Source organism: Alligator sinensis, unplaced genomic scaffold (assembly GCF_000455745.1).
Source record: "Alligator sinensis unplaced genomic scaffold, ASM45574v1 scaffold780_1, whole genome shotgun sequence".
In the NCBI taxonomy this organism is placed as follows: Eukaryota; Metazoa; Chordata; order Crocodylia; family Alligatoridae; genus Alligator; species Alligator sinensis.
In genome coordinates this window covers 2,012,802-2,040,507 of record NW_005842144.1, presented here as the reverse complement: position 1 = coordinate 2,040,507, position 27,706 = coordinate 2,012,802, and the positions used below count along the sequence as shown (strand labels likewise).

Sequence of the window (27,706 nt, the reverse complement as noted above, 5' to 3'; positions counted from 1 at the left end):
GAGGGGTCCATTTCAGTAAATCGACAGCACTGCGGAAATGTTTGGAGGTAATAATAACCATTGGTAATAAAAAATGTGGCCCTGACAGTCCTCTCCAGTGCAAGAACCTGAAGGAGGCAGCCAGAGAGGGAGGAAAGCTCCATAAGCTCCAGTCTCATCCGCTTTGCCACTTGCCTAAGAGGGAAGTTTGGAGGAGACCCCCAAGAGCCGCACACTGACAGTAGTGCCTGAGCCAGTGCTGGTTGAGTCCCCTGGGGCTGGGGTATCGCAGGGACTTCATGTGACAATCGTTATCACAACCACCGTGCATCGCTCCACATCCCCAGGAGGTAAGACGGTGCTACTGCCTGCGTTTGATTAGATGAGCAGCAGACGCACAAAGACTAAGCAGGGGTTTGTGGCAGGAAAGGGGCTAATATCCAGGTCTCCTGAATCCCAGGGCAAACTGGACTATGCTTCCTCTTAAAGAGGAAAAGAGCCAGAGGGATTTCATGCCACTCTAAGATATTTCAGGTCCTTTTTAGGTTTCCTTGAGGAAATACAGCAGAAGCAGGAGAGGATGGGACTCCAGCAATAACCACTCAGCTGCCTGGGCCCCTCCACAACTGCAGGTTATTGGGGAGAGCTCAGGGTTGCAGGGGAAGGCACTTCAGGTACTTAGCTTCATGCTACCACCGTTTCCTGGGAAGGTCAACCAAATGCAGATCCTATTCAGTTATATCTAAAACAAAAGCCTGGTCCTTGAGAGTCACCAGTATAATTCTTCTGTCCCCAAGGACAATGTTTTACCTCATTAGCCTCAAAACCAGTTATTATTTATAATGTTTATCTCAAAACAGGGCTAGGCAGACACTTAACTTCCCAATGCACCATATTTCATTGTATAATTCAGTAATGGTGAAGACAAGCTGACTCTAATAAATATGTATATAAGCAGCAGGGGTGCCTGAGTTACCCAGTAAAGGGACTGTATAATTTTTTTTTGTACGCACTGTACAGTGACATGATTAGTATTCAGCGCCAAGAGAAATTCTGATTTTCTGATGGGTTTACTTCTCGCTAGCGTTGGCTGCATACCCCTTACTAAAACGCATCTCTTTCCTGAAGTAACGTCACACAGCTTTAATCCTTTAAGATTTATCTTTGGTCAAGTCCACAGCCAAACCCCCCCCAGGGCTGTATTCTTCTAAGACAGGTGTAGCAAATTAGACGCTTTTAATTCTAAACAATCAGATATGGGGATCAGATTCGGAAATTGCATGCATTTCATCCACAACCTGCATCCGCTTGTTCTTTTCACTCCCACCATCCCATCTCCTATTCATCTTCACATTTAAAATTGCACGGCGCCAGCTTCTATTTTAAAGAGGTATTTATGGGAATGGAAAGGAGAGTGGTTTCTAAGATTATTTTTTACCTGAGCTCTGATTGCAGCGTCCTTCTTAATCCACTTTATCACTGTTTCGTACACCAGCTCCTCTGCTTTGGTGTTCAAGCTGTCATTGGACATGTAGGAAATGAAGTCGTCTTTGGAGATATTAAGGATCTCCTCTTGGTTTGCCACCTCTGGGAAAATTTGCAGGGCATATGCTTTGGCCATGTTGTATAGTTCAGTGCATTGCATGGCTTCGGCCATGGCTAATATTCCTAGGCAGTTGCTAGCCGTCAATTGTTTTTCTAAATGAAGCAAATAAAGGAAACACATGAATAAAAACAACATGTGGTTATTTTATTAAAAAACAGGTGCTGTGGGTTGAAGTTGGGTTCACTGTGAATAACTCCTTGATTAGTCCAATGACTTTTGATTACAATAAAACACGTTGACCATATGCAGTCTCTTTAGAGCTGAATTTGTAAATCCTGCCCTGGATGGAGGCTACTTCCTTGGCTGGCTTATTTGGTTTGAGCCCTTGTGGGTCCAGAGGGGAAAGCTGCTGCATGACCTCAAACCCCAGAACCTCCCATTTGGCAGGAATCGGGGGGCAAATCGGCGCTGCTACTTCTACTGCCTACAATGTTCCTTTAAGAAACAGCACAGAAGTACAGACCAGTTGCAGATGCTTTAAGAATAAATAGCTTTGAGGACTTTTCTGAGGATGCTACAGTCACTTTATGATAATTTTTGCCCTGCTCAGCTACTAAGCTACTTCAAATAAAAAAATCTCTCTCTCTCTCTTTTTTTTTTTCCAAAGGAACTTTGTTACTGCTGAATGTGATGACATCCCTTATGCAAAACACAGATTATACTAATGGTTTCTGTTAAATGTTGTGTAGTGGTGTTTCAAAGCAAATCAGGCACAGAGGAGACAGCATTATCTCCTATCCAGCAAACAGAAGTAACAGCCCTGTGTGTAGCATTATGTTAAGTGTGAGTTATACTGTACACTTTGTTGTCCTTTCTGCTTTTCAGATGCTCTGAAGAAAAAAAAATACCAATAGCAAAGTCATGCAAGGGGAGCTCAAATATATATGGGGCTCAGCCTTCTGTTAGATGAGACACTACTAATAACAGAGTATATTTAATTTAAAAGCAGTGCTGGAGATTTTAAAATAAAAGAGGGAGCAAAGATGTGCCAGATACCCAATCAACCCAACAACAGAGCTGTCACAAGAATGATCAGTTGGTTATATGGGCAGGTGAGGTTCTTTGGGTAGATGGGATATCTTTTATTAGAACAACTAAATAGTTGGAAAAATTGTTCTTTGCAAGCTTTCAGGCACCAACACCCTTCTTCAGGTATAGAGAGCTGGTAACATGGGCACTAATGTGTGCAAGGCAGGCTTGCCTGCTGTTAAAAGGAAAATGTATTACATTTGGGCAGCATCATAGTCTATGTGGCTACCACATGGCACTGGGCATAAAGGCGAAGCTTTTCAAGAACTCCTCCATTAAAACTCCTGCCAGACGCCTCTTCTGCCAGTGTTCAATGCAACTGCCTCCATCTGGTTTAAATCCCCAAGTACACTGTCTACAGTCTAATTTATTAATATGTGATTAGGTCTATATTTTTACTTGGTATTAGATGCACCAGTCTAGAAAGCAGGCTGTCAGATTTTATCAGCTGATCCTATAGCTCCCAAATCACCCTCCACCACATTTCTTCAAGCAAGACCTACTGCAGCTGTGATGCTTAATTTTGGTTCAAGGCAACATTTTTATATGCTCAGACTCCTTGTTCCAGGGGTTACTTCTCAGAGATGTCCATTGCTCCTCTTCCCCAAGAAACTTCTCTTTGCCATGCCACTATGATCTGATCTACTTCATCACCCTCTTCAGTGTGAATAAAAGTCCACTGAGAAGGCTTGGGAAGGTGTTGTGGGCTCTATCACTTCTAATATGGCTGTTGAAGTAGAATGAATGATTTACTACCTTTGTGAGACTGGGGATGGGCTACAGAAAGATAATCTGAGCACTGTTAACTGATAATCTCAGAACTGCTATCTGAAAAGATAAATCCTCTGTTTGCATGAAGAAGGACATTGGGGTAAGGGTGCAAGTTAAGAAGATCAACCACCTGAAGTTCATGGATGATGTTGATGTGCTGGACACAGAGAACATGGGCTGGCAGGGCCAGGTAGATGCTTCGTTGTGTCAGTCTACCTGAAGGCATCATACGTACTGGTGTAAGGCCCTTTCATTTGTATTGAATATGGTCTTTAAATTTAGGGAGGCATCTTTTAGCTTGCCCTAGCAGTTAGGCAAGTCTTTCCTGCCCAAGTGCAAGGGGGCTGGAGCTGATGATCTGTAAGGTCCCTTCCAGCCCCTAATGGGTATGAAACTATGAAATCAGCTCAAGCAAATACACCTCTCTGCTGCAGCCTGTGATCCATTTAGTTAATGGGATTCCATCCTTGTTAAGCCTTGAAAGAGTCAGGTCATATCTGCAAGACGACTTTAAGACCTCCAAAGTATCCCAGTGACATTCAGTGGGCTTTGCTCTCCTGCTGACCCCCATATGTGTTCCCTTGGTTATACAAAACTAATCCAAAACACCTTTCTGAGATCTCTGGGGTCTGAATGAAGGGTTGGGAGCACAGGTGTTCACACTCCACGTTATACAGGAAAATTACGATGTCTTGGATGGGAGTTATGAGAATCTGGCACTGGAGAGGCCAAAGGGAAAAGAAAAGAAATAGCAGCAAGTGAATACTGGCAGAAGAAGGAGGGTCCCCAGAAATCAAGAATAACACACTGAAGTCAGTAAGAGCTTAAAGTACTCTGTTGTGGTACAGCTGGGGAAAAGGCAGAGGTGAGGACATCAGCAGGCAAGAACTGGAGAACCCAGTAGTCTGGAAAGCAGGAAGTGCAGGGCCTCAGGGACAGTGGTTTTAAGACCACCTCAGCAAGAAGGAAGAGGAGAGTCGTGGTGGTTGGTGAGTCCTTTCTGTGGGGAACAGAAGTATGAATTCACCATTCTGATCCGAAGGCCCAGGAAGTGTGCAGTCACAGGAAGTATTCAGGATGTCACAGAAACATTGCTAGAGCTTATCTATCATGCAAGCACCAGTAATACTGAAGAATGACAAGGAGCAGATCCGAGGAAACTATGAAGTTGTTGGCAGGAGGGTTAAGGAGCTTGAAGCACAAATAGCGTTCTCATCAATTCTCTCGGTGGGAGGTGAAGTAAATGTGATGGCAGGAACCATCACATCATGGAAGTAAATGTGTGGCTGACGTGGTGGTGCTGATATGAAGGCTCTGGATTATTTAACAACATGGGGATGTTCTTGGAGGGAAGACTGCGATCAAGAGACAGGATCCATCTGACCAGAGCTGGAAAAAGCATTTTGGGTGTCACCTGGCCAACCTAACATGGGGACTTTAAGCTAGGGATAGAGAACAAGGCCCTTCAGCAACAGACCAAACAATACAGAGGGGAGAGGACCAGAAGAAGTTCAACCCAGGGAAAAGACAGCAACAAGGGATGCAAAAGGAAATGAGTAGGTCAGAATGCACAATACATCCAACGCATGCATATAAATGCAAGAAGTATGGGGAACAAACAAGATGAGTTGGAAAAGACCTGTGATGCGACTAGTATCACAGAGACATGGCAGGACAGAGGTACACTCTGTTTTGGAAGGACAGGGTTGGAAAAAAAGGTAGTGGTGAAACCACACACACATAAAAATATATACACTTGTTCCCTGGGTCAGGAGGAATAAAGTAGCAGATCAGAATGTACTTAGGTTAAGATAAAAGGTGAAAAATATAGTACCAACATAATGGTGGGGATTTATTATAGACCACCAAGTGAGGAAGAAGAGCTGAAATAAGGTGACATAATTATCCAAAAGAAATGAGATGGTATTGATGGGAGACTTCAATTTCCTGGATATTTTCTGGAAGAATAATACAGTCAAACATTAAATATTTAGCAAGTTCCTAACTTTTGTGGAGGAAAAATTTCTATTACAGAAAGTTAAGGATACAACTAGGGGATCATCTATCTTGAATCTTGTCTTGGCTAGGAGGGTAGAACTGGTGGAGGATAAGAAGGCGACCTGAAACTTGGGAGGAAATGATTGCAATATGATACAATTCTGATCCTGAGATGGGGAAAGCATTAGGACATCAGAACTAAAACAGTGGATTTCAAAAACGTAGATTTCAACCAAGTCAGAGAGGTTGTAAGCAACACTGTGGGAAGACAGACTGAAGGACAAGAAGCCCCAGAGGGCTGGAAGTTTCTAAAGAGCACAGCATTGAGAGCCCAGCGGGAAGCTGGTCCAACATGATGGAAGCACAGAAAGAATGGCAAGAAACCAATGTGGCTGCACAAGGAGCTTTTAGGATGCCTCAAATGCAAAAGGAAAGTATACAGGCAAAGGAAAAATGGGCAGGTCACCAAGAAAGATGACCAGGTAGTAAGAATTTGCAGGGAAAAAAATCAGGATAGCAAAAGTAAAAAATGAGCTTTACCTGGTAAGAGAAGCTAAAGGCAACAAGAAGGGATTTTTTAAATATGTTGGCCAGAAATAAAGACCAAGGAACCTGTGAGTCCACTGTTCAGTAGCCACGGGGAACTCTTAACGGAAGACTCAGAGAAAGAAGAGCTCAGTCTCCACAAAAAAATAAGCTACAACTAAACAGCTAGTAAGGATTATTTGGATAAGGAAGGGAACAATCTGAGGAATGAGATAACAAGGGAGACCGTCTGAATGGGTCTGAATGAATGGATTTGAACAATTCAAGTCAGTAGGGCCTGACGAATTTCATCCCAGGGTACGGACGGAACTGACACAGGAGAACTTGGAGCTCTCGGCAATCTTTATGAAATCATGGGAAACAGGTGAGGCACCAAAGGACTGGACAAGAGGCAACATAATGATTTTTTTTTAAAAGACAAAAAAAAAGGGACCTGTGAAATTACAGGCAACTACTTGGATGGATGAAGGGAATGCTGTGGATATAATGTATCTGGACTTCAGCAAGGCTATTCACGAAATCCCACATGACCTTCTCCAATAAACAAATTGGAGAAATGTGGGCAAGACAAAATTACTACAAGGTGGATAGACAACTGGCTCAATAGCTTTAAGCAAAGGGTATTTATACAAGATCCATGTCAGAATGGCAGGAGGTTTCAAGTATAGTCCCAAAGAGGTCTGATTTGGCCTCAGTGCTGTACAATGTGTGTTTTAATGATCTGGATACTGGAATATACAGCTTCTTGAGCAAATCTGCAGAAAACGTGGAACTGGGAAAGACTGCAAATACACGACAGGACAGGACAGGACAGGAGCACCATTCAGAAGGATCCTGACAGTTTGGAAAGCTGGGCTGGAGCTAGTAAGATGAAGTTCAACGCTGGCAAATACAAGATGTTACACCTCAGGAGGAATAATCAGAACACAGATAAAAAATGGATGACACCTGGTTGGATGGCAGTGCGATGGAGGAGAATCTAGGAGACTTGGTGGATCACAGCTTCAATATGAGTCTGTAGCGTGATGCAGCTGCACAAAAGGCAAATGCAATTTTGGGTTACAGCAACAGGAGCACTAGGTGCAGGACAGGAAGGAATAATGCCTCTGTACTCAGCGTTGGGTAGGCCTCAGCTAGAGTATTGTGTGCATTTTTGGATTCCACATTTTCAAAGTATGTGGAGAAGTTGTTAAAAGTCAAGAGACAAGTGACAAAAACGATAAAGGATTTAGAAGGCAAGCCACATGAAGAGAGGCTGAAGGAAACAGGTATGTTCATATTGCGGAGAAGGTGTTTAAGAGGGAACATGATAGCAGTCTTCAAATCTGAAGGACTACCATCAAAACGAGAGAAAACACTTTTTCTCTCTTGCCGCAGAGAACAGGACATGAATCCATGGCTTGAGGTTGCAGCAAAGTAGATGTAGATTAGGTATTGGGAGTAACTTCCTCTTAGAACAGTAACGGAGTAGGATAGACTTCCCAGGGAAGCCATGGAAACTCCACCACTGACATTTTCTAGAAGAGGCTGGAGAAGCGATGGTCAGGTATGATCTAGGAGTATCTATGCTTGGACTGCTCTGTAAAGGATGGTTAGAAAGGTACTCCTCCACTCCCCAAACAGATCACTGAGAGATCATAAGAAAATAGGGCTAGAAGGGACCTCACAAGGTCATCTAGTATAGCCTCCTGCTCAAGTCAGGACAGTCCTGAGGGTGCTTGATATTACCCATTTTTTTGGGCTTTACTGTTTGCCATATAGAGCTAGGAAGGATTTTTTCCCCCTCCTGTTGCTACATGTGTCAAGGCTTTTTTCACTTTCCTTAGAAATGTTTGGTGTTGGTTGCAGTCCAAGCTGGAGGTTCCTGGCTAGAAGGTCTTGCCCCTCTGCTCAGGGTCAGACCGATCACCATATTTACGATCAGGAAAGAATTTTACACCATTGGCACCAGATTAGTAGAGACTGGGTGTTTTTGCCATCCTTTGTAGCAGGATGGCCTCTTCCTTGGTTCTCTCAAGAATATTTTAATAAGTCTTGCAGCAGCAGGATACCGGGTGTGTCTACATGTGCATAAATGCACTGTTGTTACTGTGCATTAAGTTTAGTACCTCTTATATAAAGTACCAACTAAATGTGCAGTAACTGGTGTTACTGCACAGTAGCAGTGGCGCACAGCCTTTTTGTGATGCACAGTAGACTAATACGACTGCACATTAGCACATCAGCATGGCTTTTGCCATGAAGCACTCATGTGCAGTGGAATTAGTCTACTGCATATTAAGCATCTTGTGTAGATGGACCCACTGACTGCCACTGTCCCCTTGCTCTACCTGTGGCAGATTGTGCAATTTTAGTAATAGGTTAGGGAAGAACGTATATGCGATGGTTTGATTAGGCATGGTCCTGCCTCAGACAGGGGATTGGACTAGGTAACCTCCTGAGGTCCCTTCCAGCCCTTCTTGTCTATGATTCTGTGATTTTATGGGTGGACCTTCTTCCCTTCTCTCAGGGCTTTACAAGCCTCTTCTCATGCAGGACTCCCAGGTGGCCCTTCATCCAACTGCTGTCAATGCTTTCTCCTGGATTCTCTGACAAGCTTCTTGCTGAAATCTTTTTCTTTGGAAAAAACCTCAGAACGTCTGCTTCTTGCTAGCCTCCTCCTTGACATTGTGGCTAGGTACCAACATTCGAAAAGCCTGAGGCGGATTGATCTAAGTTACATGGTTTTCTGTAAAAGTGGAGCAGTTTAGATTGGTATGAAATGCCAACACAACATGCATTCATACCCTTTGGTGCGGTGTGGGTGCATGAAAATTTTAGACTGGGTTCTGCCATTTTTAAACCAGTCTGTGTGTGTGCTGGACTTCTGTTCTCTTCTGGGTATAGACTGGTTTCTGAGCACTTATGCCACTAAAAGTCTGTACCTGGCCTGTGTATGTGGCCTGTGTAATGTCTATACCTGACACCTAGACCACCTTCTAGACCACTAGCATTTTTTCACTGAGGAAAGCAGGCTTTGTTATCAGACTGCTGCTCCAGACTGCACATCAGCTATTATAATCCCCCCGGTTTGATCTCTCTGTGACACAGCCCCTAACTTACAGCCCCAAGTGAATATGCCAATGAATCCCCAGAATTGTGCTTTGGGCGGCTATTGTGACTGTGGTGTCAATTCTCCGGAGAGTAAATAAGGGACCACGAAAAACAACTCTGAAGCTCTATGTCTGGAAAAAGAAAAGAAGTGACAAATTGGTGAAAAAGTGGATTGAAGAGTGAAGGAAAGAGAAAGAGGCTGGGTATAGTCATAGTAGTGAAGTGGATAAGAAGTGTCATTTTTGACAGGGTCATTTCTTGGCAGATTTAGAGGGAGGTGGCCTGTTTCTCCATTGGTGGACCCCCCACGACTACTGGGAACACTATTTTGTGTCATTGTAGCCTTTTTTGGCTTGTTACAGGAAAAACAAAACAAGCAATAGTGACTTTCCTATTCTTCTTAGATGGCAAATGTTCTTTTATCTCTGAAACACAACTCCAGTCAGAGCTATAAATAAAAATGAGCAATTATGCTCTATGAATTCTCCAAATGAGAATACAGAATTCCAGTGACTCCCTATATATCACTAAACTTACAGCCAACTCTCCTATTTCATACCATAGCATGGTTCACTGAACTCAAATATTAAATATTGGAAAAGGGAAATCTCACATTGATTTAGTGAAATAAATGTATTTTGTTTCTGTGGCTGAATCTTTAGAGATAATGTTCTTAAATAGAAAGGCTCTAAGATCTATTCATTTAAAAGGCATTGGAAAGAAGCTACAGGAAAGCAGTGCCAATGCAACAGCCTTTGCTCAAGTTTTACAACCATCATATTGGGAATGATAGAGAGAGTTTTCAAACTGCTTCAGCCCACACAGTTGATGCCAGACATTTAAATAAGTGAAACAGCAACGAACATTGAGAAAAGAAGCTAGAAATAATGGGGCTGTTTCATTACTACATTGATGCAAATGCACACTGGTGTAAGTCCTCTGAAATGAATAGTTATGCCAGTGTATCATTTGGAAGTCGTACAGTGGTGAACCAGACTCAATGCTGGATTTCATTTTGAACATTTCTAACACTTCCTAAAGGCTCATCTTCAACCCTCTGCAGTGCCACACGCCAATTTAAAATGAGAAACTCTTAGGACAACTCCTGGTTCACAAAAGACAGAAATAAATTTGGGTTCCAAAGGGAATGACATGCCTCATAATGAACAAGAGCTGAGAGGTATGTTTTAGGTATCAGGGGAAATAGGGTGTCAAAAAAAGATTGATGCATCGTATCCTGAAAGTAAGCACATAGAAGTACATAATATGTAGGTCACACATTATGTTGATAAAGACTGTAAATAAATGCTACAAGTGTGGCACATGAACAAGTAGTGCACTGTAGATGGTTAAAAGCACACCATGAGGGTGATATAGATTGTTATAAACAACCTGTGAGCCTGCTGGACTGTAAAGCAGTCTATAACTTTATTATAATAATACTAATCACATATTAATACATCTCTCTATATTAAAGTCATAGCATGCCACTTGCTGTGCTTAAGGCAGATCTTATTTACAAGGCCTTGGAGATGTGTGTGACTTTCCAAGCAACTGGCAGACCCCGACCCCGACTGAAGAAGCCATATTCATCTATTGTTATGGGGAACAAAGGTAGTCTGGCATAATTTCTGTCATCTACTGTCATGCCCACATGAATAGGACATGGGTGTGCATTTCATCACAGTGTTTCTGTATAAAGTATGACCTTTTGAAATTAAATGTCACCACGAAAAAAATCTATCCGAAATGTGAATGCAGTTGGATAATTTTTTTCCCCGCTGTACAAACAACCTTACTGTCTGTAAATCAGTTTACCTCTGCAGCAATGGGAACAATTTAAGTACAGATCCCAGTCCAAACAAAGGGAAGCCCACTGTATTTCAAATGACATTTAATCTTGCATTTCCTAGCTGAGCAACTTGATAAAGGCTTAAAAGCTCACTCGGTGGAATGGGGATGATACTTACCTAGAAATGAAACGCAGACTTTGCAGAAAGTATGAAACTGGAACTTGCTGGCAGCCTCCAGAAGGGTTTTTGCATTGGCAGAATCTATGATCAAAGAACCTGTATAAACAAACTCCAGTAGTAACTCCAAGACGTCTGCAGTGAGGTTTGACATGGCCAATTCCAGTTTCTCCCCGCTTCGGCTACTGTCTCGTGGTGACCTGGTAACAGTAGACAATGACATTCTTACAGGACATTACGCCATCCCCTGTCCGCTGTTTACCAACTAGTGAGGGCTAGAACATCGCTTTGCACCTCATTACATTTCTTCATATTTTTTTTTAAGGAATTGAAGAATATTGCATTTTAAAATAACTGAACTTAAAGACTTTAACTGGATCTGAAAGAGAAGAGTCTTAAAGCAAGTCTTACCAAAAAAATAAAAAAATCTGTTTATTGCTACTCTGCATTTTCATGCAAAAAACAGTTGCAAAAAAACAAAACGAAAGGAAAAAGAAAAAGAATGAGCCAACATTAATGAAAATGAGGAACAGGATTAGCTTTCAAAGGGAAACAATACATTTTAACTTTGACTTAATAGCTCATTTTCCTTGCACAATATGACAGTCAGGGGGAAAAAAACCTCCTAAATTTCAAGAGAAAGGTCACCTAGTTTATCAAGGACATCTCTCATCCAGTTCATCGAGTGATTTTATGTCATGCAAATTTAGGGATTCATTTTAGGATCTTTTTGATCAGAAATAATAATTGTAATAAAGATTTCAAGCAGATTTTCTAAGCTTCAACTTCTCAATGAATGTTAATAATATAGGCATTATAGACAGACATTCATACATATATATTTACATGCATATTCATATCTAAAATATATTGTTCCCCTTTAGGCACTAAAAAAAGGAAGCCCCTCATGGCATTGCTTTTGAAAACTGAATACAAGACAAGATAGACAGACAAAATGGTTAGAGCAAAGAAGGGAAGGGGGGAAAAACAACAACCAGCTCTGCCACAGGAAGCCAGCAGCCATCCTCTAGGAGTGTCATGACTGTGGCCTACGATTTTTCCTGCATAAAGTGCTAAACAATTTGGGGATCAAAATATCTCCTGCATTTGAAGTGTGCATTAGTGTTCGTGAAATTATTGGACAAAACGAATAAGAAATTATAAGAAATTAAAATAAGGGCCCAGTTCCTAATGCATGGTTGGCTGGTGTGGCTGCAACACTAAAGACGGCTTACACCTGAAAGACAAAAGTGATAAATTTTGGTAATGTCAAGCAAGGGAAAAATCTGTTAAAGTGAGAAAACTCCTTCAGTGGTTAGCACCATTCAGCACCTTCTTACAAACACATTAACTTCTCCTAGCAGCTGGACAAATAATGCCTGCTCACATCATTACTGCTACAGGAGTTGTGAAAACCATTGTGTGATTGGCATCAAAATTGTGTATTTCTCCACGGGCCATATACAGACCAGGAAACTCTTCAGAATAAATGGTTTCATCACTGGCAAGGTTTAAACTCATACAACACTAGTAACTGCTTGGGGCCTTAAATTTTCAAAGTTCACAGGGCTGCCTACAAAGATTACGGTCAGATATCCACATCCAGCCACAATCCCAGAGGACAAAGCTCAGCAAGTCAGATTTTCTTTCCTTGTAGAAATGCACGGATCACTCTCTGGCTCCCCACCAAACTCAGTGATCTCCAAAGCTGCTTCACAGGTTTTCATACATGATTTCAGCTAGTTATGGGCTAAAACAACCCATAGTCCTGCCTGATCTCCTAAATACTTATGCGTCTGCTTAACTGTACACATTGTGAGTAGTTAAGTCAATGATCTTAAACCTTTGTGGGACTGGGCTCTTAAATTACTTTATTTTTCTACCCAAGACACTCGCATGACCTCCATGACTAGAACAAGTGAGCACCTCATTGTCTTCAATATAGTTACCCTTACTCACACCTGTAAGGAAGGGAAATGCTGCTATCCCCATTTTCTAGAGGAAGAACTGAGGTAGAGCGGAAGACAAAGGGGCTTCCCTAAGGTCACACAAGGAGTCTGTGGCAAAACAGGGAGTTCATTTGAATCACTTAGATCCCAAGGTCATGTCCTAAACACTGAATTTTTCTTTTCTGTGGGTATCCCTTTAGGCTAGGTCTCATTCCACAAGCAGATGGATAAGCATGTATGTTAATCGAGGTGTTTATTGTGCCCCAACATGCACACGCCATACGAAATCCTGACTTTTTAACAGAGATGCCATATGGTCTCTAAACTATCACATATGGAAGCAGTTTTTCGCTCAGGCCACGGTCCCTCCTGAGAGAAAACAGAGGGGTGAGAATATTGTAGACCCTGATACAGCTGTGCTCTCACAAGCCCTTGTATCTGGTCTATCCTGAAGTGTGCATGGGGATGGCTGTAACACGCCTGCAGTGCTCCCGAGGGGGCTACTTGCCCTCACGCGCTAAACTTGGACACGAGTTGGTGAACCCCCTGCAATGGTATCCCTCACCGCTGCTCTCAAGCAGGCTGGAGACAGAGATCTCAGGCCCACCGCGGGGAAGACGGTGCCCCAGGGCATCTTCACAGGCTCATTTCTGAGCTTGAAGTACGTGCAGAAGGACTGAGCCGTGCTCTCAGGAGTCTCATAGAAAGAGCGCTCTATAAATCCTTTATACACTGTGCCCAGTATCACAATGCCTCCGTGGTGCCTGAGGCAATGACGTAGTAACTAGCTAAAGTATCTCCTGTTCTTCCATTAATCGCTTCAAGGAACTGTTTGCCACTTGACAAGGAGTTCTTCATCAAGCAGGACTAGTTAATGAACAGACTGCCCACTTATTTAAATGGGAGGTGAAGGCAACCGGTAAGTGGCAAGATTGAGCCATGCAGCGAATGACGCCTGATACTGCAAGCACCGATTTGTTCGGGCAAAAATTGTATGGGATGGTTTTGTGTAACACGGCAAAAAGACTGCCGGCAATCATGAGCTGTTTCCTGTCGTGAATGTAGCAGTGATGAGGAGACAAAATGGACATGGTGAGGCACCACCAACTTCAGAATAAAAAAAAATACTAACAGCAGCAATGACTAGTCCTCTATTCTCCAGAATAATTAAGAAATAATTCATTGCACTTTGCAATACATCGAGCAACGAAGGTTGCTTGAATTGATTAAATGCTAGAGCAAAGCTAAGGTGTTTACTCAATCACAAGCGCCGGTAATGGAAGAGAAAACCTCTGCGATGGTTTGAAAATGGTGTGTCGCTGTGCTTGGGCTTTTTAGACTATGTACCCATGAGGGGCACAGCTCAATGCAATGCTGAGTGGGGCTGAATATGCAACATGGGCTTGGTTTAGGCTGCAAAGTAAGATAAAGAGCCTGCATAGCTCCCATGCTGATGAATGGGCTCGTGTGGATTTGCACAGATCGGAAACCAGATGGATTATTGGCTAAAGTAGGTCCTAAGGGATCAAGAAGGAGTTTTCAAAGGAACTGAGAAAGAGAAATGTACATGGAGACAGACCGATGTGACTGGACACGTGGTGCATCGCAGAGAGGTTTTTGTCTGGTTTGAAAGTGGGTTCTGAGATCTGATTTACTGAAGTGGTTTCCTAATAGAATTGTCTTCAGGTATTTCCTTTGTAACACTGATGCACTAGAAACGTATACTCTGAGAATGGTTCCTGCGTTCCTTATTTTATAGGTAGTATGATATCGATAGCCTTCATGCAGCTATTATACTTCATGCACTCACAACGTATCCTCCTCTTAGTTACTCTTGTGCAACTCCTGTGGACTCAGGGAGGTTGCACTAGTATAACAAAGAAGATAATTTAGCCCTGTAAATGCAGAGAGCTTTTCATCAAGTGAAAGGGTGCATGTTCATATATACTCAGGCACGTGGTGTCTGACCCAGCACCCCCGAAATCAATGGAAGTTTTGTCACTGGCCTCAGAAGATGGTCTAAGACTGTTCTTAGGGCAATCAGCAGCACAGCTCCCACTGACTTCTTGAAGTCAGTAAAAGAAAGGATTCGTCCTTCAGTGGAAAAGAAACACATGCATTCACAGTAAAGTGCATGAGATGCATGCATTTAATACACGTTCAAGTAAGCATGTAATGCACACCTTCTCTTTCTCTGTCTCACCCACACGCACGTGCACACACACACACACCTGTGTACACTCAGAATGCATTTTGGAGATTTGACCAGCTGCTTCCTTAGCTTTTCATTAGAGCTGAAAGCTGGGTAAGGTATGTTTACAGTCCATGGACATAGTTAAAGGCGACACATTTTGCTATTTGCCCTGTGAACTCTAAAGTTTAAATAGACTGATGTCATTTTATTGGCCTTCTAATCATTGCTCATATTAGAAAGGTCAAACATTTCACACTGTGGCAGAAAATCAATAACTTTCCCAACAGCCTCTGTGGGAAAAAAAAGTTTTGCTTCTAAAGAATAATATGTAATAAACAATTTTAGTCCATACTTTATCATCGCTGCAATCTTTGAGCATGGCCACAGTAAAAAGCTGGCAAGGGCTGATATATAAACTCATTAAAATTAGGAAGTGATTTAGAACAAGACTTTAAAAAGATTTATCTTGGGCTAAACAGCAAAGAGGGTTGTTTAGGTCTACATTTAAACAGGCTACAAGAGCTCTTTAACAGCTTAATTTTATGGTAGGTGTCAGTAAATTCTTTCTGATTTACAAATCATATAGTCTCCAGTGGGGTGATGGAAAGACCTCACCAATCTGCAAGCAGAGTTGAAGCCATGGCACATATTCATTCTGCTTGGGTAAGGCAGTTACTAATAAACAAAACATTTTTTTTTATCGATTGGGGTAATTGGGTCCAACAGACTAGGTGTCTGTGAATGCTGCGGCACTTAGCTGAGCTACAGCTTCCAATTTAATAACACACTGGAGAAGCCTTTGGCACCGGGAGCCCTCTGAAGCAAAGCACGGCTCGGTTACACTCAGGACCCCAAAGAACAAAGTTAGCATCCTTCTAGTGAGTGAGTCTATGGAGGAGATAAAAGGTTTGCATGCTGGTAGGAAAGAATTAATGCTAAATGTGAAAAAATCCTTGCTAACAGAGTCGGATGCTGGGTCTGAATAAACATGAAAACAAAAGCAGAGGAGTCTATTCCTGGGATTAATTTGCTCTAAATGTGCTTTTCCTTAGATTGAACATATGAAGATAAGCATCAGCACTGTCTCCTGCTTAATACAGACAGAACAGCGCCTTCTCTATTATTTCTTGTCTGTGTGTAAATAACGGTTTATTTATTTTATTTATACATATAAATCTTTCTCTGGATATCGCTGTGTAATATATAAAGTCACTACATCATTGTTATCAGGTGTCATTTTAACACAACCTTTGCTTGATGCAGTACAAAGCCTTTTATAATGAGACACTCCTGAGCTGCAAAGCAGTATTTTGAAGCTGGCTGAAATAGAGCTGTAAGAGCAGCACTGCTCCGATCTCAAGTCACTCATTTACAGGCAGTGCTCTGCCTGCCCCTTCCTGATAGTTTGAATATGCAGCTTTCAACTGGTTTGCAACATTATTTTGATTGACTAATGGTAGGATCGTCTCTCCGAGTTGGCTGCAGTCTTAAGTTTCAGATCAAATGTGGAGAGCTACCTCTGCAGAGAATAGACACCCGTCTGCTTTCTGTTTACAAGCTATAGTCGCCGACTAAGTCAAAACAAATTCAGAACATTCAAAATGGAGCCATCTGCGAGGAATAAACATAAAAATGTGAAACACTTTATGCAAATGTACATTTCTGACTAGGAACAGTTGGTGCAACTTCATCCGACAGTGTCTCATCATGCTGTGTGAGAGCAGGAAGGCTTAATAGAGCTTCACTGACACCTCTTCGACATGACTACAAGTAATGTAACCTCAGAGGCATGTCATAGACTTCAGCTCTTCCCTATCACAATGTGAACAGAATAAATGACTAACTTTTAAAATAAAGACATTTTTTGAAATTAGGCATTTGAATGATTCACAACCCCTGCACCGTCACCCAGAAAAAGGATTATTTGACTCCTGGCAATTGGAAGCTACTTCTTACTTTCTGCCTGTTGTCCATCACTCTTGCCCACAAACAAAGCACCTACTACCTTTATCTGCTCTTTTCAGAGGGTAAGAGTGGCACAGGGACATGGCATATGATTTTTTTAACCACCCTTTCTGCAGATGCATCGGCTCTGGATTAGGGTGGGCTATTATTTCAGGTGGAGGGCCGCTTACTGAGTTTTGACAAGCCATTGAGGGCCATATGACAGGCAGCCAGGGGCATATAAATAGTAATTTTCTAAATTTTTTAGGGGCCCTGCGGGCAGGATAGAGTGGCCTGGCAGGACACATTTTGCCCACCCCTGCTCTGGATGAAGTCGAGGTAGGTTGTGCAGAAGAGGCAGTGTGGCTACGTGCATGGGACACTTCCTTTCAGGAAGTTAAAGATGCTTAAACTTTCTTCATCACTGCTGTTTCTGCATCTATAATCTTAATCTTATTCATACTGTGTCTGAAGGAACAGCCAGCAACATTTAACTTATTTATAGGAAATTGGATTGATTCAGCTTTTGTGAAAAACAGATGCAGGCATCTCTGATGTCCAAATTGATGATTATTCAACCAATGCAGCTTTATGGTACTTCCTGGCAACAGCATCCTAATAGCTCTCTACTTTCCAAACACAGACCCCTTCTGCCAGAACTAAAGGAAATCTCTAGGGCTTGTAGCACAAAAAAGGGCAGAGGTAAATGTATACTAGTCTTTGCCACGTATCCTCACATTATCATAGTAGCTAGGGTCAGGAGGGACCTGAACAGATCATCTAGCCTGACCCCCTGCCGCAGGCAGGAATGAATGCTGGGTTCACAAGACCCCAGACAGGTGATCATCCAACCTCCTCTTGAATTTGCCCAACGTAGGGGCGAGGACCACTTCCCTGGGAAGTTGGTTCCACATTTTGGCCACCCTAACTGTAAAATATTGCCTTCTGATCTCCAACCTAAACCTATTCTCCATCAGCTTATGACCATTGGTCCTTGTCACCCCAGGTTATATTGCCCTCCTGATTCCACTGCTGCACCTGGAAGCTCTATCCATGGACCAACAAGAGGACATGCTTCTTAGGACCAGAAGAAGAACTAGGGGTGGGTGAGATCTTGGGGGAGACGCTGTTTCCCCTAGCCCCTGCTGGCATAACAAGGAATAATGGGCACAAGTTGATGGAGAGGAGGTACAGATTGGACATCCGAAAAAACTACTTCACAGTTACGGCGGCTAGGAGCTGGAACCAACTTCCAAGGGAGGTGGGGCAGGCCCCTACCCTGGGGATCTTTAAGAAGAGGCTGGATACTTACCTGGCTGGACTCATTTGAGTCCCGTTTTTGTTTTTAGGGTGAGTTTTTTTTGGGTTGTTCTCCCGCCCTGGCGGGGGGTCAGGCTAGAAGATCTATTAGGTCCCTTCCGACCCTGAAACTATGAAACTATGAAACTATGAGATGGGCACCAACCCAGGTGCCAACTTAGGAGGGGAGCCAAAATTATACCCCACCTCTGTGGAGTCTGTGCCCCCAAAAAAGAGCAGCTCTGAAGTGCTGCTCTTGCAGCAGCAGCAGGTGCACAGACAGACACCGTGCTGCTTTACAGGCAAGAGCTGGGGCAGGCAGAGCACTACTTACAGTAAGACTCCTGTGAACCCTCGCTTCTCCCACACCCACAACAGGGTTTGTCCAGAGTGCAAACCCTACTCGTTATGCTGCTGCTAGGACTACTGTCTGCTAGGGGCATTAACCTAATGAGTTCCACTGTCTGCCCCGCCCTTGAATGATCAGTGACATGCTGCTCTTATAGGGAGCTACTTGATAGAAGAGCAACTATTTGGGTCCTCATGCCATTACAACAAAATATTTGCTGCCTCCACCAAAGGGATAAAAACAGCAGAAATTAAATTGCTTTTTTGCTAGGACATTGTATTTGGGCTTAAAGAAAACAGGGAATGCAAGGTTGTAATGGAAGATGAAACAGGGAATGCAAGGTTGTAATGGAAGATGAAGCACTTAAATGAAGAGCAGCTACTTCTTTTTATCCCTGTCAAATTGTTTTGACTACCAAACAGAGAACACTAGGCAGGGATTGGAGGCTTCTCATGAGGCTTAAGAGTCTGTTAGTTATGTGCTCATTAAAAATTTCTGTTAAAGTCTACACGATTTAGATGGAATATCTTGTTTACCGTGGAACATAATCCTGAAGGTATTGAAACTCCAGGCAAAGAAGAAGAAAGAGCAATGCTGTTGCATCCTAACTGCCCAGTGTTTGACTTTTCCTCATCATCAAAATTATTAAATGGTGCAAAAACAACGTGTCTATTTGTCTTGGGATAAGCGACAAAGAAGCTGACTTACATTATAGCTCACCTCCAGCTAAGTAGAGAACCGATACTGTGCTCTACATGAAAAGCAATGCGTTATGCCTAAGAGCTTGATTTACGATTCTGGGTAATTATATGCTCTGGAGAGATAAACACACAGATACACAAACACACCAACACGCAACGCGCACCCAAAGATGCAGACACACACTCTGTGGTAACAGGTTATTACTAAGTTACTGGAGTTTGTACAGCTGCAAGGTAATCAGTCATGTAAATGATGACAGCAAGGGACATTTATAGAGCAACATCATTGCAATATGTATGTCATAAGGCACTGGATGTTCTGTTAACTAGGATTTTTTTTTAAATAAATTATATGCCGGCATTGCTTCGCTTTTGGAATTATTTTATCAGCCTCAAAATGCAACTTGCAAATCTCTGCCTTCTTTACACTATCTCTGAGATAAATATTATCTTTGAGCCTCAGTCACTATCCATCTGTCTTCTGAGGAAAAAAACCAAAACCCATATAGTGTAACAATGCTATTGTATTATTAGGGTAAAGAACGAGTAAAATCACGAGATTAAATAAAGGGCAGTGTTTAAGCACAGCTTTGCAAATCTGTCAGGAAAATTTCCTAGCTAAATAGAAAACTTGGTATAAAACTTATTTGCCTGCTGTATACCAAGATGTCAATGCAAATTCTGTTACCTCGCTCCAGGCAGACAGAATTTGGCAAAGCTGGCATAATTTACCGCAGGCCAAACACTTTCAGTTTGCACCTGTTCATCCCCACCAAAGTGACGGGGGTAAACCTATGCGTGTACCGGCCATTTTTTGCTAATCTACCATTACACGATGACAATTAGAAACTGAGACAAAACTACAGGATTAGCAACAACCGCTTCTGTTAACAAGAAACATGGCTGGGACACGACAAAACAAACAAAAGAGCCAGGACTCAAATATGCTCCTAGCGCTTTTCAAAGATGGAACACGATCTAATTGCTCTGTAAAGGCTGTTTCAAAAAAGCAGAGCCAAAAGACTGTAATGCTATAGGAGCTGAGATCACAGTCTGAATCACAAATCTGCCTCCCTGCTGAGACTTGAGAAAGAAAAAGACAAGTTTCAAGAGCCTGGCTTAAACAAATGGCAAGAGAATGAGCCAGATGCCCTTGGAAAAGCAACATTTCCTGACCCTGGACTCTTTTGCTACGGAGTGGGGATAGAGTGAATCTCTCAAAGGAACCAGTCTTAGAGAAATAAAAAAACTGGGCCGCAGTATTAACAGCCTTGGCCCCAACGTGCTTGCAAGCGCCTCTGACAGCCTATTTGAGCAGAAAATGGCTGAAAAAGGATTGCGGCACAACACATTTTTTAAAGGTAAATAAAAGGTGCAAAAGGGTTTTTGTGGATGATTGAGGAAGGGAAAAAAAACTTGAATGTCAGGAGAGACAAAAATTCCCTGTTGTCAAAACCCAGTGGTACTCCCAGCCGATCCCACTCACAGCTGGTTTCTTTTCATCATATTTATTGCACAACAATAAACCCACTAAGTGCATGGTTGACGCTCGCAACGAGATTTGTTATAATTTTTGCTTATCAGTGTGATAAAATCCATGCAATCAATTATCTAGGCAGCATATCTAAGGCTTCCTCTCATCGCTGCAGTGTCTACATGGGGAATAATAATAATAATAATAATAATGAAGCTCCCAATGGTCTCAATCAGGATTTCAGAAATTAGAATGATTTTTATAGTATGCTGGCTCTGCCCCTCACACGGTGGATGTTACTGCTTCATTTCTGTAATACACTTAGGCTAAGCAGGTGTCACTTAAAAACTATATATAAGTAAATGACATAATATTACATGTATAGTATGGAAGGATATAGGGAAGTCTTGCCACGTACTGCTGCCGGGAGTTAATTACCTACAGCGAATCCCCAAACGCTGCTCTGAGCATTTAACTTGCTAGTGTCCACTATCTCAGGAACGAAGGACCATATCATTAACCTAAGTTCAATGTCCTGATCTAGCTGTGGTCAATACCTGAGAGGAAGGATTAAAAAAATCTCCCCCTCCAAATGCAGCTGTGCAAGGTTGGGAAGGGGCAGCATCAGTGTTGCTCCCTAGAGCTACCTGCTAGCATCCTGTAACGCGAGTTTGATTACCTTCATTTTAGGGCAAGATATGTGTTGGGAGGTGACCCAAAATGACAGCTTTCAAGCGCACGCTTCCACTTTCTATGCTGTGTGGTTTTTGCCTGTCTATCTTTGATCCATTTACTTTTAGCTGGACCTTGTTAGATAACTGTTTCCTTTTGCCCCTAAATTTCAAGCCCACAACGCAGCCGAGCTCCGAGTGCGCCGTGAGATGTAAGTAAATCTAGCTAGGTCACGAGAATCAGCATCTTATGAGCGGTTGTGTGACAGCAGCGTGCCTCGCAGATAACTCCAGCCAAAGCGAGAGCAAGAGGGGCGATTAGTCTGTCATTTCTTGGGTAAGATTTGTAGGCTTTGTAGTTCTGTCTAGAAATTATTTGAGTGAGAAGCTCCAGCTCCAGTAAATAGAGTCACTGTTCAGGAGGGAGAGGAGAGTGAGGTTAAATGATTCTGCATGGTGCCTCTGCAAACTCAAACTATTACAAAAGCACGTGCTTCATTTCTGGGCCATAGAGAGACTCTTAGGGAGGAGGCCTTCCGCCCCCGCTTGCCACAGTTTGTCTTTCAGAATAGGGAGAATTTATCTGCGTCCATCCAGAGCCAACCTGCAGTACAGACCTGCCACCCCGGACTGCTTCACGGGGCTGAATAAAGCCACGCTGGAACTTCTGCTTTGGACGCTGCGCCCATTTGTTAGCCCTTTGGTAGGAGCAGAGAGAAATACTTGTAACCTGCAGTTCATTTACGTAGAAGCCCATGAATTTTTGCTTGATGGAAACATGTTTTCCAGGGCCTGGCAGCTGCGTAATATCTAACAGCCAGCTATAATATTAGGGTGTGACTGCTGTTGCTTCACAAACAGTGAAAGTGAACAGCGATGACAAAAAAAGGCTGCCACCTGTAAGAGCGTAAATCTGTGCCCCAGGCCAGCATTTCAAGTCCAACGTGCTATAATTACAGGCCACTTGTTTAAGGGAAAAGGCATGTATAGCATAATTTGCACCTCCGCCCCAGCAGCCAAAGAACAGTACGCTTTGTGCTTTCCATTAAACCTCCCCCTCCCGGAGACCCTATTAAGTGGTTTAACAGAAACGCCTGACGACAGCCATCTACGTACAGCGCGTCTCCGACGCACCTGAAAAACATATCTGACTTTCAAGACCCTCCTCCTCCACTTTCAAAGGAATGAAAGGATTTGTTTCCAAATCCATTTTCTCTTTGGAAGAAAGCAGGAGGCGGCAGCTGAAGATCCTCCTCATACTTCCCTTTCGGGGTTAGAAGCAGAAGTTCTCAATAAGCCACACGACAGAGGAGCTGCTAAAAGTGGGTTTTTCTTTCATCTGCTATTTCACATTTTTGGCTTTTCACAACGTAAACACAAGCCAGGCAGTCTGTTTTCCAGACACCTGAATGCCTTTGCAGTTCTGTCAGACTGTTTTCGATGGATAGAAGTAGATGTCTCTGGCCTGTTCCAAATGCTGTGTTCCTTCGCAGCAATGTCAATGCAGAGCAACCGCTCCCATGGAGTTACACCAGACTGACGGGAGTGCAAGGAAAACAGAGTTTGGCCCGAATCGTCCAAAACTCTTTACCTATCCAGCCTTTCTGTGCAGGTCGGACACCAGAGCAATGGTGCCAACCTATTTTAGAAGGACAAAACAATTGTAAAAAGAGGCAGGCTAGCCTGGAAAAATACTTTGGTCCTGAACTCAGACGCCTCACTCCGTAGTAAAAGAAGGACAATCAGATTATGTTGCATCAAAAAAATCTTTGCTTTGTGATCTCATCTCCTGGTGTGTATGTTTTATGCTCTGTGCTACCGGAATTAGCCAGCCCTCGTGACTACAAAATGAAAAAGACCATTAAAAAGCAAATCTTGAATCGTTAAAGATTACTGAACACTATTTGAACTTCTTTGAACTGACGCCTGGAGGAAAAATACCATTCAGAGGGTTCGTTATGAAAGCCAAGGGCTAGAAAGGAATTTTAAACCAAAGACCTCCTACCATTAATATGAATTTGGTAAAGATGCCAGGAGTTGGAGGAGAAACAGAAAAAGAAAAGTCAACTTGAAATGTTCCTGAGAAGTTTGTTTTTCCTAGAAATATCAGTCATTCCATTACTATGGCAGCTGCATTTGTCTACATAAGATGCAGGCTGACAAAATGATGTGACATTGTGGGATTTTCCACCTCTCCTTCCAGAGCACACACCGTGCTTTCTGCTTTCTTCCAGGATGTAAATATGCATGTTAAAAAAGACATGCTCGCTACACACTAGCCTGAGCTGCGGACTCTGAATCGGGAATGTCTGCACCCTTGCCAAAGCTTTGAGAGGGATATGGGCATGGGACTTCGGTTTTGGGCTATTACAGAGGTGGCACAATGCTCAGATTTGGATCCTGAAACGCTAGTTGGGGATGGGAAGAAGGAGAAACTGGCTGGGGATAAAACTGTTCAAATCCTCGCTCATCTCTAATGATCTAGCATCTATATAACATCCATATAAGCACACGCGCATACACATGTATAAATTATGCATACATACAGATATGCCAGAACCTCAAAGCACAATCTAGTTCTGGTCTGGATTTCAACCTCACTTCCAAAGTTAGGGGGAATTTAGGTTTGGGATATCAGCTGGGCACATCTATTTTCTATGATTTTCTATGATCTCCATTCAAATATACAAAGTGTGTACATCGGGGGGGGGCAGGGACGGAGGGGGAAACGTATTTCTCTCCCTAACTCTTGCTTACAATTCACTTTTTTTCTTTTAGGTGCTGTACTGCAAGAATCCTCTACTGGTTAAGGCCTGAAAAAAGCCTTAATTCAGAACCAATTAACCAGAGGACTTCTCTTAAGGATGAGCAGGCTGCCTCTTCAGTCTACTTTACATTGCAGCTGAAAGAGCCAGCAATGAGACCAAACAGTCAAACCCTGATCTCTCACATACTAGGCTCAAAACATCTATCAAAAGAATTATCCAGGAAAGGGTTCTTTGAAAATACAGCAAAGAACAGTACTGCTGTCCAAGAGTTTGATGGTTTTTTAAACCATTATAGAGCAAAGGGTTATTCTTGAGGATGCTAGCAATTTAATTAGACCTGCCAGCTGTGCACACACACATCATGCCATCCTTCTGCTCTGTCTGTCTGCTTCATTTTGGTGTGTATTCTGGGTACAACAAATCTGGAGTAGGGTTTATTGAGTGCCTGAGAGCATTGCATCAGAAGGACACATGAAACAATGCCAGGCAATGAAGAAAACCACCTTGTTATGACTGGGTTGTCCAATATAGGACTCATCGATTCATAGATTGTAAGGCCGGAAGGGACCTTAGAAGATCATTGGGTCCAGCCCCCTGCACCAGGCAGGAAAGATAACTGGGGTCGGGTGACCCCAGCAAGGTGACTGTCCAGTCTCCTCTTGAAGATTTCCAGGGTAGGTGATTGCACCACTTATGGAGGGAGCTTATTCCAGTCTGGATGCCCTGACTGTGAAGAAGTTTTTCCTAATGTTGAGCCTGAATCGATCTCATGTTTGATATGGTCTAAAACCACTCTTTTGGAGTTCAATCCTAGATCTTCTAGGATCAAATTAACTGTATATTTATTTAAAATGCATTTCAACAGCAATCAAAGAGTCATTCTTAAACAGATTTTTTATTTGGTGGTGAGGAAAACTTTTTGCAATACGAACAACAGGATATTTCCCTAGCAATACTGGTGGCCACCTGTTTGGCTAAGTACAGATAGTCAAAAAGCCTGAGGCTGAATCGATTTGATCTTTGCAGGTTAGTCCAAGCTGCGTAGATTGAACTGATAAGCAAGTGAACAGACATTCAATTTTAATTCCAGAAATGCAGCCTCATGCCTGTAGTGGCTCAGGCCAAGAAGCCTGGGGACACTAAAGCATTTCTCCCTGCTCAGCTGAAGCCCACCCACCCTGCAAGGAGCAAAGCATCCTGAGACGCTGGGGGACTGTAAATTAACTAGAATCTGGAGGGCATCTGGGACAGAAGTTCAATAAACTGATTTAACCTAAATCAGTTAAGTCTGCTATTACATCCATCCAGTTTATCTTAAACTGGGTTTGGCCATACTCATAGTGGTTTCTGTGCACTGAACTGCTGTGTTACAGATTCAAACAGGTTTCCAACCACTTCTACTGGTCCAACCACTTCTACTGGTTTATGTGTAATTTCTGGCCCTAGCCAAAGAGCAGCCTCACTTAGGTTGAGTACCAGATTAATCCCTAAGTTTTTCTCTTTTCTGTTTTCAAATTGGCTTTACCTGCTTTCAAATGCTTATTTTTTACTCACTTGGGGCATCAGTGACTCACTTGGTGCTTTAAGACAAAATATAACACAGCAGCACTAGTGGCAGGCATGCACTAAGGCTGTGTCCACACGAGTGCGGCTGTGCAGTATGTGGCACCGCAGACACATCTGCGGTGCCACTTACTACATGTTCAGGTTTTCTCCGGGCTGCAAGAGAGCAGTGCAGGGGTGGATATTTAGGAGTTAAAAAACCCCACAGAAAAAAAAAATTGGAGTAGCACACATTGGGGCAGTGCGAGCTGCTTAAAATTAGAGCCAGTCCGGCGCGATCCTTACTCCGGTTGCTGGCCAGGCTCCAATTGGCAGGATGTCAGGATTGAAGTCCCCAGGACCCCAGGTAAGACTGCTGGGGTCTACCCCACCTGGGTAACTTGCCACGTGCCAGAAGGTGCATGGAACAGGCATTCCCCAGGGACAACTAGCAGTGGTGCACTGCTGCTAGTTGTCCCCAGGGAACCAAATGTCCATGTTTGTGTGGACATTGCCTAAGAGAGCAGTTTGCCAATTGTGCAGTATATAGACTGAAAACAGAGAGGTATTTCTGCAAACAAGCACATGCAGGGACTCTTTCTTCTCTCTTACACACACTCTCTCTCTCTTTCTCTCTCTTTATGGTGCTGATCTTGATCCTATGGAAGCCAGTAGGAAAACTCTTGTTGACTTCAGCTGAAGGGGAATCAGACCTCATATCCACTGTAGCAAACTCACTGTCCTTTATATATAATTTATACAATACAAAGAAATGTTATTTATTCTTCAGCTACATAAGACCACTGTCTGTTTTTATTTCTATGAGCGCTATCTATATCACATTAAGTGCAATCTAAGAGGAGCTGTTAACAAAGATGTCAGCATTACTGAGAAGGTGAGCTAACCCTACTATATATATATATATATATATATATATATATATATATACTGACATTGTGACCTATAACGATTTTACTTTACTAAGGGCATAATCCTACAAGATGCTGAGTGCCTCTTGCAAGTTAAGTGCCCTCGATTCCTATTGACTTCCATGAGGTCCCTTGAAGGATTGGGCAGTATATGTAGGTCTTTGGAAAGTCTTTAAAATGTTTATTGTCTTCCAGGTACTGTAGAACAAACTCACTCAGATAAGATGAATATATATATTTTTTCCCTGCTCTTCCTACCCGTCAGCCTTGTAAACTCAACATGGCATCAAGCTGAGCTCTCCTCCAGTCAAACAGCAGCAGCAGCAATAACGATGTTGTTGCTTTCAATACACCTATGCAACCCCATTAGGTTCTCTCAGGGCTATACGTGTGAGACCAGTATACAGTGCTGAAAACCCTGGAGTGGAAAAGGCCTAAGTGAGGACACGAGCTGACCTCGGGAATCCTTACTGCTGCTCCTGATGCGTGAAAGGAGAAGAGCCCAGGTTGCCTTTGCAACCTCTGGTTGAGTTTGCAGAGTTGGCACTCAATGGGAATAGCCCCCCTTCATTTTTACCTGTCTACTGAGTGAATCTGATATGAGTGATTGAGTGACCACAAATGTGAAACTCTGGGACACCATTTTCACAGAGTCACATTTCAGGGAAGTGCATTTAAAAGTTCTTTGCTTTCAATGACTGCTCTATTAAAGCAGCCTCAGTCAACAGTTCATTTCCATTCGACAACTCAATAATAAAACAATAACAATCTGCCCTAGATTCCCTCCAGAAATAGACAGTGCCTGGTGATTTTTGCAGACGAATGTACATCTTCACAGCCAAATCCAAATGAGACTTCTTGGCCAGTCAATTACTGGGTTTCCATAAATGGAGT

At 42.8% G+C, this 27,706-nt stretch overlaps 1 protein-coding gene across 8 annotated transcripts in view; it reads right to left on the bottom strand.

Annotated features, from left to right (window-relative positions):
- The window catches only part of KLHL29 (kelch like family member 29), a 568,419-nt gene that overhangs the window by 65,197 nt on the left and 475,516 nt on the right, over window positions 1-27,706 (bottom strand). For all 8 annotated transcript variants that reach the window (XM_025206190.1, XM_025206187.1, XM_025206189.1 and 5 more), the window contains 2 exons: window positions 10,993-11,192; window positions 1,418-1,677 (listed from right to left, as the gene is read on the bottom strand). In XM_025206190.1, the coding sequence (XP_025061975.1) occupies window positions 1,418-1,677; window positions 10,993-11,192 (460 nt within the window). The remainder of the gene's footprint in view (window positions 1-1,417; window positions 1,678-10,992; window positions 11,193-27,706) is intronic.